Below are 15,260 nucleotides of genomic sequence, written 5' to 3' on the forward strand. Positions count from 1 at the left end.
CCCAAATTGTCCAATTTCGTCAATCGAGATCTGATTTCGACAATCTGAGCGTCAATTAGAGAGACATTACTGTATTCTCTACTAATCGAACGAAACGAAAAGCCGCATACCAACATCGTAAATAGATAAACGATAACAGCCACCGAACAATGCACCACTTTCCAGCCGCTTCGATCGACAGGATACACCTAGAAGCCTCGATCGACGCTAACGACGCTGGTCGCGGGTGGATCAACCGGAGTCCGAATTCTCTAACACCTGGTAATTTTTCAGGGTCCACCAAACGGGTCCATACACCTGACAGTACCAAGAGCTCCACCACCCCCTCGAGCAAAGAGTCCCCCCGAAAACCAGCCCCTGCTGCAAAGCGCCACCGTGTCGAGTCGCGTGTCCCAGGCAACAATGAGCGAGATGCGCGTGTGATGCTTGGACCCCCCTCCGAAGCCAGTCGTCCCGGACGTTCTGACGGCATCGACCTTGCTGTAAGTGGTCTCGGCCGTGTGCCGCTCGGGCTCCGTCGCGGGGATTCTCGACCGGTCCGAGGGGGGTAGTGGCAGCAGACACACACCTTCGGAGATCGAAATTCCCTGGGACCTCGAGGCGACGGCAAACAGGACTGACGGCTGGCGCGGATTCGTCGCGTCGCCATTCAGCCACCATATCGAGGGTGGCGACGAGCCAGCGACTGACGGAGGGGGGGTAGAGGGTGCCTCGGCCGGGTGCCGAGGAACACGAGGTGCGGACGACAGGAAACAAGGCGGCTGCAGATGGAACAAGTGGTATCCGTCGATGAGGCGTCGTCGTGGGATGAAAGATATCAGACCACGGACGAGGAGGGGAGGGGGGTAGAGGGCCGAAAGAGGAACAGACTTTTCGGAGCGACCGGTCTCCGGTTTAGTTCTCGCTCGGGAAGCGTCGATCCCTGCGCGTTCACGGGAGGATCCGGACGAGGACGGCGTACAACATTTCGCGAGAGATCCTACGGCTCTTGCGATGGTAGTCCCGAGAGTAAATGTCGCGGAGACGCGTCGACGGACCTACGAGTGCGGTCGATCGGACCGGGACGTCGTCGACGGCGGCGAGGAGACCCCGTTTACCGGCGCGAACTTCTTTCTTGCGATCAATCGAACTTCAATCAAATGCAACAAAACATTCTTACGATACAGAAATCAAACGCAGTACATTCAGCTAGCTAGTCGATAATAATGAATTTTAGGTGTTACGTGGGAGAGAGAGAAAGAGAGAGAGAGAGAAAGAAAAATATAGAGAGAACGAAAGAGAGAAAGAGAGAGAGAGAGGGAGAGAGAGAAAGAGACACGCTCAAGAAAACTGACGAATCGGTCTTGCAGACCCGTGTATAAAACGCTATCCACTACGATGTTAGATGTTCCTTGTACATAAAGTGAAATTTATACCGTAAGAAACGCCAAAAAAAAAAAACAGAACCGTTTGCTACTTTCTAAGAGGACCTGTACTCGTGTCGCGTACCGTTTAGTCGTCCGTTCTTCCCCTTTCTTTCCTCCGGTTGACTGTGGAAACGTTGCGCGGTGTGGCACGAGAGGATCGACGCGTCGTGGATCGATCACGGATCCCGAGGGTTGCCCGTCGACGATTCGATCGGTTGCGCGAGACATCGCTTTCCCGAATCGATTCGAAAAAAGAAAGAAGGACACACAGATGCTCGTTGAAATCAACGTTGGTAGCGTTCCGTTAAATCGTAGGCCAGAAGGAAGGGACTATTCTGATCGTTTTAACCGCGCAGACAATAGGCCGTCCATGAACAAATGTTTCTCGATCCACGGATTTGTCGTCAGGCTGGACGAACCACGAATGAATCTATAAATAATAAATAGACCGTTGCTGTATCCGCGAATACGATTAGATCGACTAGATTTTGTCTGCGAGATGGGGGAACTCGAAAGAAGCGGCGCGTGCTCTATTGGGAAAATTGAACGGGAACATTGTTAGAGTTGATCGAAAGTTTCTCGTGCGGTTGTACGCGTTCGTACTAATTAGAAACGCGTAAATATTCGTTGTTCAATGACACTGTTCATTGAGAGACACTGATCGTTATACCAGGTCGAATATTTTCCTAAACTCGCTTCAACTCTTCAAACTCTTGTTATTCAACCCTTTGGAGTCCGATTTATTTTTTGGTTAAATTTGCGTTATATTTGCTAATAACAAGAAATGTTGATTTTATTAGTCTGACTTCACTACCAAACCGAGAGGTTATGTGGTCACATATAAACAAATATGTTCGTAATATGCATTCTAAGACTGGTATATTCGTGGTACGATTGCGCACGTTCATTCTAACTAGAAGCGTGTAAATATTCGTTGTTCAATGACACTGTTCAATATTTTCCTAAACTCTCTTCAACTCTTCAAACTCTTGTTATTCAACCCTTTCGAGTCTGATTTACTTTTTGTTAAATTTGCGTTATATCTGAAGTCAAGTTTTACGTGCATGTAGGTGCTAATAACAAGAAATGTTGATTTTATTAGTCTGACTTCACTACCAAACCGAGAGGTTATGTGGTCACATATAAACAAATATGTTCGTAATATGCATTCTAAGACTGGTATATTCGTGGTACGATTGTACACGTTCGTTCTAATTAGAAACGCGTAAATATTCGTTGTTCAATGACACTGTTCATTGAGAGACACTGATCATTATACCAGGTCGAATAATTTCCTAAACTCTCTTCAACTCTTCAAACTCTTGTTATTCAACCCTTTCGAGCCTGACTTATTTTTCGTTAAATTTGCGTTATATCTGAAGTCAAGTTTTATGTGCATGTAGATGCTAATAACAAGAAACGTTGATTTTATTAGTGTTGGCCCGACTTCACTACCAAACTGAGAGGTTATGTTATGACGTACGAAATACATTCTGTGGGACACATATGTGCCGATAGACTCCGAAGGGTTAATACGAAGGAAAATAGAATACTTTGAGTACCTAAGTAACGAAATCGGATTAAGTATAGAAAATAGCAAAGGCATTCAAAAGTACAATCGGACACAGCCAATTGAATCCGTAAATCCCCTTCTGTCGATCAAAAGATTCGATCGTCGACGAGCAACGCAGTTTTATTCTTATCTTATCCAGAGCTCGTGTTGCCACGAAATTGTATCGTTTTCAGCGGAAAACATTTAATCGTATATCGCTGCGTCTAAAGGAATCATCGATTCTCCGAATTGATGGCGCCTCTGTTATTCAACAAGGATACAACAACGATTTGAATTCGACCATTACAAACCGATTCGATTATAGAACAATCAGCACGTTATAATTTGTAAAAACCAACGACCAATTACAACTTAAATTATGTCTAAATAATCGTCGCTAGAACATGATCGACGAATTATGCTTAGTGTAACACACACAAAAAATCGTACTGTCGCCAGAGATCGTCATCGCGAGCATGACCTTCGTTAAGGCAGCGCGATTCCGATTGTTTGACATTGTTTAATAATGCTTCGTTGATAACCGGGGGGTGGGGGTATATGGACTTAACCCGAAACTGTTAAGTGTGCGTGTGAAAATGATTGTACACCGCGTAATCGAAGGATCGTGAGAATCTATGAACACTGCTCTTCGACGATGTGAAAGCGTCGAGGAGAGAGAGAGAGAGAGAGAGAGACAGGAGCCGTCGCGCCTAGTATTGGATTTCAAATGTGTGCGTGACTTTTTGTAAAAATATACGTATACATATAGGTGTAACATAAAGACTACCGTAAAAATCCGTTATTATGCGTAACACACTGCCAGAGAAGCTCGTAAAAATTCACGAAGAAACGCAGCAGAGCAACGTGACTCCGATCGATCCGGACGAGTGACGCGAGTCCCACGGTTTTATTCGATCCTTTGGAGCAACTAAATCGACGGAAATGGTCCCTTGAGTTACTGTTCGATATATATATATATAGGGGATTTTTGTTGCAATGTTACGTCGCGTGCGGCCGATCAGCCGGATTCTTATTAACGAACCGAACTTATTATTACTTAAACGAGTGTGTTCACGTTTTACGTAGGAGACGTTTAGCATACTTGAAAACAGAATACGCTTCAAAGGATTCTACGGTGAACGATGTTTAGCGCTTTTACTGCTGTGGAACGGACTCGAATCAAAATCGTTTAAACGTAATCAAAAAAGACGTCGTGTGATCAAAGAGATTCTATTTATAATCATTTTCGTTAGTCTTGCGAAAAAGACGGCGCGCGCGCGTATACGAGTGTACGGCATTGTATGAAACTTTGATTTGAGAAAGAAAACAGAAGCTATAGAGATAGAGGATGAGGCTCCGAGGCAAACTAATCGCGAACCGAGAGAGAAACCACCAAGCTTGCGTCGACAGCAGTGAACGCGTTAAGGAAAAGTTCTCATGGTGGAGCGTGACGGAATCGTGAGAACCGAGCTTAAAGGGGGTAAAAGGGGGCACGGTGTTGGTGAATAGAAACCACGGAAGAAAAGAATCAGAGAAATCACTGTTTTTTGTACATACGTTAAGAGGCGAGAAACAGAAAAATGAATAACGACCTTGTTCTGTGTATTCTCGTCGAGGCTGCAGCGATCCAGAACCGGTCGGTCCGTTTCCTGTAGTGACACACAAATAGGTCATGAACAAAAGGGATGAAATCCTTTTCCTTCATTTTTTTTTTTCGTTTAAGAAACTCCCGCGGCGCACGCTGAATGTCGCGGTGAGAGGGTTACATAAATAAATATCATCAAGTACGGACAATCCGAATACAATTAAAGACTAAAAAAAAAAGAGAAATGCGAGTAATAATAGACGTAATTAAGGGGAATGAACAGTCGGTAAACAGGATGAAGCTGATAAGCGAAAACAACTGAACCGGTTGAGCGGATGTTTAACAAAAATTTAAATAACGTATATTACATATACATATTATGGATTGTAATGAATTTATTATGACGAATATTATTATATTTATGTGACTTTTCGCTGCCTCGCGCTCCACTGGAAAGACACCTTACGCCCACCTTTCAGCCGAGTGCGAGACCGCCTGTTACGTTTAACGTTTCTGTTATAAAATTGTAAATATATAACAAAATACATGGAGATATTAATTGTACGTGCGAAATGTTATTCCTGAAAATCGTTCCCCGTTATTTCTTCTGACCCGTTTCACGCTCAACGTTGCGTTTACGCAATGCCACGCTGACAATTTATTTTCCATTAATTTACGTTATGGAATTCTGTTTATGCGGTGATTATGACAAGAGCTTCGAAGATTTGCTTAATATTTATGTGGGATTCCCTATCGCGAGTCATCCGAACGGATATCTCGATTAAGGAATCACTCAATTTAATATTTAATATTATATTACTCAATATTATATTAATTAATTATTATATTAATTATTAATTAATATTATATTAATTAATATTATATTAACTCAATTTAATATTTTAAAGAAAGAAATATATTATAGTACAAAATTCGATGTACAGGATGTCCCAAAAATGTCTCGCAATCCGAAAGTAGGGGATTCCTGAGGTCATTTGAAGCAACTTTTTCCTTAGCGAAAATGCAATCCGCGGCTTCGTTTACGAGTTATTAGCGAAAAACAGTGACCAATCAGAGGCGAGATCATTTGGCGCGGGACGACGGAGCCAATGAGCGGAACTGGACTCCGTGCACTCGTTGGCTGGGCCGCCAAAATTTTCGCAAAGGAAAAAGTTGCTCCGAATGGCCTCAGGAACCTACCATTTCCAGGTTGCGAGACATTTTCGGGACACCCTGTATAATACATACTTCCAGGCTGGACGCTGGCTACCGTCGCCCTTCTTACTTCTTTATTCTCTTGCTCGAGGCGCTACACTCATTTGTTTGTTTTCTTTCGGGCCGCTGCCCCGCTTCGTTCAGCACGTGGCACACGCGCTCGCAACACACACACACACACGCACACATACCTTGCTCTCCACACACATTCTTGACGCGCACGCACTTCACTCACTGGAACATTTATTACACGGCCATTTCTTCCTTCTGCTCTGGTTTCTACGGTGTTTTGAAATGTAGAGAAACTGAAATATTTGTAGCTTTGTGATAAACCATTTCTGTCCGTATAATCATTGAATCTTATTTTAGATATCTTTCTCATTTATATAAGGTTATAGTTTTATATGGTTATTTATATGGTTGTATATGTTATTTTTATATGGTTATTATATTAACATTATATATATGTTATTTTATATGGTTATATATGGTTTTCATATGGCATCTAGTTATACATGTTTTGTATGTTTATTTTATACGTGATCTTGCTTTATAATACACACATTATATATGTTGTGTGGTAGTATTTTGATCTGAAATTTTTGGTTGACCAATGCTGTCAGTTCCAAGCGTTCCTTAATTACATATTGTCTTTAAAATGAAAAAGGCATTGCAATTGCACGTAAACAAACCGTAGGCATCGAAATGAAGTATACATAAGTATATTTACGGAATTTCAATTTTAATGTTTGATACATGTATTGGAATTTACGAAGATTTGTTTCAATATAGAGAAAAGAAACAAATAAAGAATTATGTATTTGCATAATAATGAAATATCATTTCTTTTGTGTTACATATCATAAACACTATTTTTGATTTGCTTAAATATACAGCAAATTCTCCCCAATTTCCCATCAGCTTGCAAACAAAAATGGATTACATATTTGGGAAGAGGAGATACAATTATTCGAGTCTTGCACCTCGTTTTTATAATTACTGTCTAACTATAAAAATGGCCTCTTCCCAAATTGTCCATTTTGATTCGCAAGCTGAAGGGAAACAGATTTAGGATTCGTACAGACATTGCATCTTATGGGCTTTCCTGTCTCAACCTTTTAGGACTCTACAGCTCTCTTACCATTTCGTGTCGCACTCAACGTTACCGACAGTCGACCGACAGCCTACCGGCGGTCGACAATCATAGGCACGTTAGCAAGAAGCGAATATCCAGTATATTTCATTTCCACTACGAGTGCTGAATATTATTTGGTGGCAATAAGCGTTATGACGTCACTTCGTTCGCGACGTCACTTTTTCGTACGAAATGGCGGAAACCGCTGTGCCAGTGGATCGGATCGCCCTTTTTGGCGCCGCACGCGCACTCGCAGGCCTTGGGAGCACTTCCAAAGGAAACTCTGAATTGATTACTGTTCATTTTTGTTCATTTCGAATCGCGTGCGCCGAGTATGGCCGAGTTTGCTGGAGCATGCCAAGTACCGAACCAACGATATTCTGTAGCTTTACGAACCATTTTATTTCTCATAAGTCAATGGTTAACCTTTTAGGTACGGCTGAATTCTGCGCGAGGCTATTTCTCTGAACGGCAGAGTCTGATATGTACCGAACAGAGTCTGATACTGTATATTCTGTCTGTATAGACAGGGTGTCCCAAAAGTGTCTCGCAATCCGAATGTGGCGGGTTCCTCAGGCCACTTGAAGCAACTTTTTCCTTTACAAAAATTTTCTCCGAGGCACCGTTAACGAGTTATTAACGAAAAACAGTGACCAATGAGAGGCGAGCTCAGCTGGCGCGAGGCGACCGGGCCAATGAGCGGAACTGGACTCCGTGCGCTGGTTGGCTGGGCCGCCTCGCGTCAACCGTACTCGATTCTTATTGGTCACTGTTTTTCGTTAATAACTCGGTAACGGTGCCTCGGAGAAAATTTTTGTAAAGGAAAAAGTTGCTTCAAGTGGCCTGAGGAACCCGCCACATTCGGATTGCGAGACACTTTTGGGACACCCTGTAGACTGTTGTAAATCGATGCGAAGACAAAAGAAGTGTGAAACAATGCATATGAAGACGATTATTATTTATTTTCAAACGATGAGCGTGTGAGCTATTAGAGCAAGCCACTATAGTGGCGCGTCGTCCAGAGAGATGACATCCGCGAAAGCCACTATAGTGGCGCGTCGTGCCTAAAAGGTTAAATATGCAAACAATGGAAGTGTCAAGGTATTTAATGTACTGAAGATTTCCAAGTCGATGTTTTTAGCGTCTACAGCGCCAGTACTTTGATGTAGTCTATTGCCATAACTGTGTCTCGATGCCCCCACGTAGGTCGCCAGAAGCTGTCCGATATGTAGAAGTTATACCTCGCCTGTAATGCAAACCGTTGTATCAAGAATATTCTCTTGGGATGGCCTCTGTCAGAAACAGTTTTACGTACCTTCACGCCCTTGTTTTTCCACGGTTTCAGATAATTGCCACTTCTGCATCGGTCGGGGAAAATGTTGTAACCTCCGACTCCCAAGCCCACGTCGATGTAAAACTATGATCGTGTACGATAAGTAAATTAACAATGATCCATAATATTTGCAAAGGGAATTTAGATGAAACGCCGATAACAATAGGTCTTTTATCGGCCGATTAAAGAGAATTGGTTTGTGCTTGACACATTGATTTCCACCGTGATAATTTATGACTGGAATTTGATTTTTTAGTGGAATTTTAGTGGTCATCACTGACCAATGTTACACAGTTTTTTAATTTTTCAGTTTTATGTCATTAAACGATTCGTAATTTCCGTTGCGATATGCAGGGTGTCCCAAAAATGTCTCGCAATCCGAAAGTGGCGGATTCCTCAGGTTATTTGAAGCAACTTTTTCCTTTGCAAAAATTTTCTCCGAGGCACCGTTAACAAGTTATTAACGAAAAAACAGTGACCAATGAGAGGCGAGCTCAGTTGGCGCGAGGCGACCGAGCCAATGAGCGGAACTGGGCTTCGTGCGCTGGTTGACTGGGTCGCCTCGCGTCAGCCGTACTCGATTCTTACTGGTCACTGTTTTTTGTTAATTATTCGTTAACGGTGCCTCGGAGAAAATTTTTGTAAAGAAAGAAGTTGCTACAAATGACCTGAGGATTACGAGACATTTTTGAGACACCCTCTATTAACTGACTAAATGAAAACGATTTCAATGAAAATACGAATTCATAGTTCGAACACATTTCGCTTAGCACTTCGCAATTTTTGAATAAGATATACCAACTTTTTAATCTCTTAACAAAATAAAATATATCTCAGAATGATTTTCAAGTGCTGTGCTTCAAAATCGAAAAAAAATTGTAGTTTTTAATTTGCGAAGTCTAGCTTTTAAACGAATCATGTAATCGTGAAAAGTAGGTTATTGTTCGTGAGAAAAGACATAAAAGTCCCATAATAATTAACGTCTTAACAAGAACATCAAATTCCGTAATGATCAAAGAAGGTAGAGGGTTTCGTCCAATTGAAACAGATACATTCGTGGTTTGACGATCTCAACTTACTGGAGCATCGAACAGATACGGCACCCTCTGTTCCCCGTATTGTTGGCCGTCAACTTTAAGAACGAGTCGTTCGCGTCTCCACTCAACTTCGTAGACATGATAATGTTCGGACCACAGAACGTTTAACGTCTTCGTTGGGAGATCCATTCGGTTGTCTCGTATATTACCATTCCCCAAAGTAGTTACGACTGCGCCGGCCTGGAGAACGTGGCTGCCTATGTCTTTCCCACTGGTTGTTATAAGTGTCGGATTGCCGAACGAATTTGCGATCACGATGGTACTGAAGATCGTCGAATTTGGTTGATCGACGCTTTCTAGAGCGATCACTGAAACGAAACACGCGAAAGCGAACCGAATGACGACAATATTATAATTGCGAACGTAATAGATTTAAATTGTACATACAAAGTGTCCCAAAAATGTCTCGCAATCCGGAAATGACGGGTTCCTCGGATCATTTGAAGCAACTTCTTCCTTTACAAAAATGTTCTCCGAGGCACTGTTACCGAGTTATTAACGAAAAACAGTGACCAATAAGAATCGAGTACGGCTGACGCGAGGCAGCCCAGCCAACCAGCGCACGGAGCCCAGTTCCGCTCATTGGCTCGGTCGCCTCGCGCCAGCTGAGCTCGCCTCTCATTGGTCACTGCTTTTCGTTAATAACTGGTGAACAAAGCCGCGGATCGCATTTTCGAAAAGGAAAAAGTTACTTGGAATGACCTCAGCTACCCCACATTTCCGTATTGCGAGACATTTTTGGGACATCCTGTATATACAAATTGAGGCGGATCGGTTATTTGCGGGAAAGGAGGATCCATCTGCTGACGGGTCCGAAGGTTGCCGCCGCAATATTAATATTATAACGTACGTGGATATATCCAATCGCCGCGCGGTAATTTAGCCCGGACTTGAATCTTCCCGTACATAAAGTTGAACGAATGTTTAGTATTTAATCGTCCCGACATTACAGGCGGCAAAATGTCCCAGCCTTTTGCCCGTCGCATGCAATATTCGCTACCGATCTGTTCCGTGCATCTAAAATAGCCGAAAAAAATGAAACATGATAATCGAGCAATGAAAAGATACGTTGCTATCGTTACACAAAAACGAGATCTTACTTGTGCAATGTCAGCGAACCGTCCTCCACAAACCGGATACCGTATTTGTCCTTAACTTGAACCGGTTTAATGTACAAGAGGCCATCTTGAACGTAAACATTGTCTTCGTGGTTTAAGTACACAACGAATTCGGAGTTCTGAAACATGTACAGCGTTTCTCTGATATCTAAAAACCTGTTGCAGATTTTTGCGGCGATGCTTCTAATCAAATAAAACGATAAGAACCGGTACGTGATGCCTTGAAGAACCGGTCGTCAAACGGTTAGCGGACTTACCGGAGTCATCGAGAAACGTTCGATGACCTTCCAGCGGTCTGTATTGAGCGTGTCAAAATTCTCTATGAAAATTATATCGCCCGCGCACACGTTATGGGACTTCAATTCCCGCGTTTCCCGATCACGTGTATATGCCTTTGTTTCGGAAATAGCTGCGCACGTGCCGTTCCCGCCGTCTGTTTTATTAGCTGCGGATCCGTCGTAATTATAAAAATCTAATTGGAAAAACAACGTTTTTCATTAACTCGTCCACTGTGCCGCTCATAAATTATTTTATATAATTTATTAAAATAATCGCCTTATATTTATAACAATTTTATATATATATATATTATTATATATATATATATATATATATTATATTATATTATATTATATTATATTATATATATGTATATATATATATATATATATATATATATACATATATATATATAATAAATATATATATAAATATAATATATATATAAACATATATATAATAAATATATATACATATATATAATAAATTATATTATATATATATATATATATATATATATATATATATATATATATATATAATATAATTTATTAAAATAATCACTTTTCTTCGAAGGAGACGAACCTGTAACTTTGTGTTGTTGATCAAGTAGGTTATAACCCCTGCCTTCGTAGTCCACATGCACCCATAAATAAACTATATCGCCAACTTTTAGTTTAGTGCTGTGATCTTCGTAAGTCCATCGACCATCCTTAGGTTTGATAATGTCAACGGCGATTGTTCCCGCCTCAAGACTGTAGAAATCGCTGTTAAATTTCACGTGATAGGCAACCAAACTAATCCCGTCCTCATCTAAGAAAAATATTGTGTATTACAACTCTTCTATTTCCGACCTTCCGTACCATTTTGGATACCAGTTTATTAAATATTCATTTATATATATATATATATATTATACACATATAATTAGTTATATATATTATATATTTTATTTATATATATATATATTTTTTTTTTTAATATTGTATATTAATAATATATAATATATATATAAATAAATAATAATTGTTGTTGCCTTTTTTTACGTTCACGATTCATAGAGAAAATCTAATATTTTTTTCCAAATACCCCCCTCGAACTAATTATCTTTAAACACATTACCGTAAAGCTTCTCTCTGTCGAATAACAAGAGATTTCGATGAGTTCAGAAGAAGAACGGGATCCAGTTCAAAAATACAGATAATGCAACTGCAAACTTCGCATGCGCCATTGCACTTGCAAGAAAATCGTAATGGCAAATACGAGTCCTCTTTGAAAACATTTATCTTTTTCCTAACATTCTTCATCGAGCAACAAAAAATATGGTGTGTTACAATTACGTGAATCACGCATATACGAACGCTTACCGCACCCTGTATGTGTTCTGCTAATTTGACATCAGTGATACAGCGTTTATAGTTAAATGGTTAAGATCGTTCTCTTTAAATGCTGTAAACACTTTGCCTTTCCTTCTTCCTTAAATGATAAACGTACGTAATCGTGATAAAAAAATTTTTTTAAATGCAATTTGTATTGCAATTGCAACCTGCGATTCTCCGTATTCGTATCACTTAACGAAAGTATTCTACGTTCGATAAAACATTGTAACAAATTTGTATGCCTGTATTTAAATATACAAATTTTTATTTATTTTTAGCATTACTTTCGTTATAGTTTTTCCCGAATTTCTTAAATATTATTTGGAAATCTTTATTTAACTTTTTAGTTGTAACTTTGATAGAATAGTAAAACATGCTAAATCCAACATGTATTTTCAATTAATTCATAGATTTTCATAAGCTAAGCGTATTAATCATTAATTATTATTATTATTATTAATCATTGATTCTTCTTCTTATTATTATTATCAATATTATTAAGATTAACTTACGTGGAATAGAAATTCTGATCCCTTTCGGAGTAAGGGGTTCGACGGTAGGTTTTGGTGGAACATACTGCTCGTAGCTGTTATCGAACAAATTCAGTACAAATGTCAAGAAAATCAAGCGGCCTAGAGGGATACTCATGACGTTCGTGTCTGTCGTCTTTGCTGGTTAAAAGGATACTGAGCTCTAAAGTCGATTTCGTTCGTTATAAACTGGTTTTCCCATAGGTATCTCTCAGCTTGATGGCACTAGATGCTTTTATTGAACCGGTCACGCGTATTTAAAATACTGAAATCGATCGTTAATTTAAATCCGGTATAAAATTTTCTTTCAAAAATACTGTAATTAAACCACTGCGCGAACGTTCGTTGCCTCGTTCAAAAATCTCTTTCTCATCTTACATAACGGAAATTTTTAATTCGCTTTAATTATAATTATTATATTATTATTAATATTATTATAATAATTAATATTAATAATATTATAATATTATTAATATCACATTATTATATTATTATTATTATTATTAATATCGTTAATTAATATTATAATATTATTAATATTATTTAATTCGCTCAACTATGGAAATATACTCATCCGAGTAACCTTGACTATCACGAAATTCTACACCTTTCGATCGGTGAAGATCTGTGAAAAGAAGTTGCCGCAAAATTAGCCTCCATCTTTTTTCGAGGTCAAACATTTTTTTTCCGGCATTATATTCTACGTATCATGAGAATAAAAAATGTCGAAGGAACCATATGTCAAATCAAAAATAATAGCAGAGTCACATATAATTAGAATCACCTTTCGTTTCCGTCTAAATTGTGAGCGCAATAGGGGTGTGCGGTTACCCGAAAATTTGGGTACCATTGGTTATATTATATATTATATTATATATATAAAATTATATAAAATAATAAAAATATATAAATATATATATAATAATATATAATATAACCAATGGTACCCAAATTTTCGGGTAACCGCACACCCCTATTGTGCTCACAATTATTATTATTATTATATATTATATATTGGTTGCGCCGGATCGGATCGGGTCGGGTCGGGAACTTATTATATATATTATTATTATTATTATTATTATTATTATATATTATATATTGGTTGCGCCGGATCGGATCGGGTCGGGTCGGGAACTTTCGGCTACTCGGAGTCATGTCGGGACCCGAAGATTTTGCGGGTATCCGAAATTCAAAAACGTGATCGGAGTGTTATATTTGGACATTTAATCAGCGATGTGTTCACGTAGTGCGTTGCAAGAGGCAGTCGTCACTTCGATTCTCAGAGTAAGATTAACAAAAAAATTAAGGAGTGACGATAAACATCTGCGCCGCAAAAATAGAATACGATATCTGTAGTCTTCAGTATTTCGAAGGTCGTCGTGCGGTGAACATGTGTACACGTGAAGTATACGTGCGAATACAGACTTAGGATCCGTGCAGACATTGTATCTTATGGGCTTTACCGTCTTAGGTTTTTAGGGCTCTATAGCCCTCTTACCATTCCGTGTCGCATTCGACGTTACCGACAGTCGACATCACAGGCACGTTAGCAAGAAGCGAATATCCTGTATTAATTATATATATATATATAATAATATAAATATAATAATATATAATATATATAATATTAATTTCTACTATGAGTACAGTAATAAGCGTTATGACGTTGCAGTTTTGCGGAAGAAACCGCCGTTTCAGTGAACCGGAGGACTCTTTTGGGGCCCTCACGTGCACTCGTAAAAGCCTTGAGAACACTTCCAAAGGAAATTTTGAATTGATTATCGTTCATTTTGTCCATTTCGAATCGCCTGCGAAAGTAAGGTAAAAATTGATGGTGCCGAAGCCATGGAGTCCAAGCAGTTTTATGGCATTAGATGATTTCTGTCGGTGAAAGTCTGACATTGAACCCATACCGTCATGACATCAAAATTCATGATATTGATAATACAGAGCAACAAATTTAACAAGTTTATAAGATGCTTATAAGATAGCACCTAAGTAGAAGGACTGTCAACGTGGAATCAGAGATATGTAGATGCAAGCTTGCGTTATAATACAGATTTCGATATATTGTGAACCCCAAAAACTAAATTATACTAGCATATGTTTTGTTACTATGTTGTACAGAGAAATGTACTCTTGTCCTCTTAGGGTCGATTCACATCTACGCGCCATTCGAATCATTCTTACATTTGATTTACATTGTAATGTTCACACTACGCGTGCCGTGCTTGCGGCGTGCCAGGCCGCTCGGCACCGTCCAAACGTGTTTACACTTGCAAGCAGGCCCGGGCCAGGCTTGCTTCGTAATCAAAACAAAGCGAGACGGAACTACGGAAGTGGTACGATGTCCTCTTTGTTCCACCACTACGTTAGAATTATCGCCTCGCACTAAAATCCTAGTCTCTCTTCCAGTAAAAAATAAAGAGTGTTCAGAAGATTATGTGAAAAGATTAGACACATGCTCTGGAGTGTACATATTGGGAAAGTATTAGCAAGACAAAAGACGGGTTATATTAAAACCTTCGCGATAAACACCATTACCGACGGAGTTAGTGTTAAGTTTCCAGAGTTGGAAGAATTTGAAATTAAACCACACGCTTCATGCTCAGCTCGAGTGGGAGATCT

General features: G+C 39.7%; 2 protein-coding genes across 3 annotated transcripts in view; one reads left to right on the top strand and one right to left on the bottom strand.

The window, feature by feature from the left end:
• NLG-4 (neuroligin 4) overlaps positions 1 to 5,107 on the top strand; it is a 918,748-nt gene extending 913,641 nt beyond the window's left edge. For both annotated transcript variants that reach the window (XM_033465261.2, XM_033465262.2), the window contains one exon: positions 274 to 5,107. In XM_033465261.2, coding sequence (XP_033321152.1) covers positions 274 to 423 — 150 coding nt within the window. In that variant the 3' untranslated portion in view covers positions 424 to 5,107. The remainder of the gene's footprint in view (positions 1 to 273) is intronic.
• Positions 5,108 to 7,271: 2,164 nt separating this feature from the next.
• Positions 7,272 to 12,794, bottom strand: LOC117217557 (beta-1,3-glucan-binding protein 1). The gene is made up of 8 exons (XM_076524346.1): positions 12,612 to 12,794; positions 11,306 to 11,533; positions 10,699 to 10,913; positions 10,424 to 10,560; positions 10,174 to 10,340; positions 9,306 to 9,631; positions 8,209 to 8,310; positions 7,272 to 8,139 (listed from the first exon to the last, which is right to left on the bottom strand). The coding sequence occupies exons 1-8, from the start codon at positions 12,745 to 12,747 to the stop codon at positions 8,038 to 8,040; spliced, it is 1,413 nt and encodes a 470-aa protein (XP_076380461.1). The 5' UTR covers positions 12,748 to 12,794; the 3' UTR covers positions 7,272 to 8,037.
• Between the last annotated feature and the right edge of the window lie 2,466 nt (positions 12,795 to 15,260).

Source organism: Megalopta genalis, chromosome 8 (assembly GCF_051020955.1).
Source record: "Megalopta genalis isolate 19385.01 chromosome 8, iyMegGena1_principal, whole genome shotgun sequence".
NCBI lineage: Eukaryota > Metazoa > Arthropoda > Insecta > Hymenoptera > Halictidae > Megalopta > Megalopta genalis.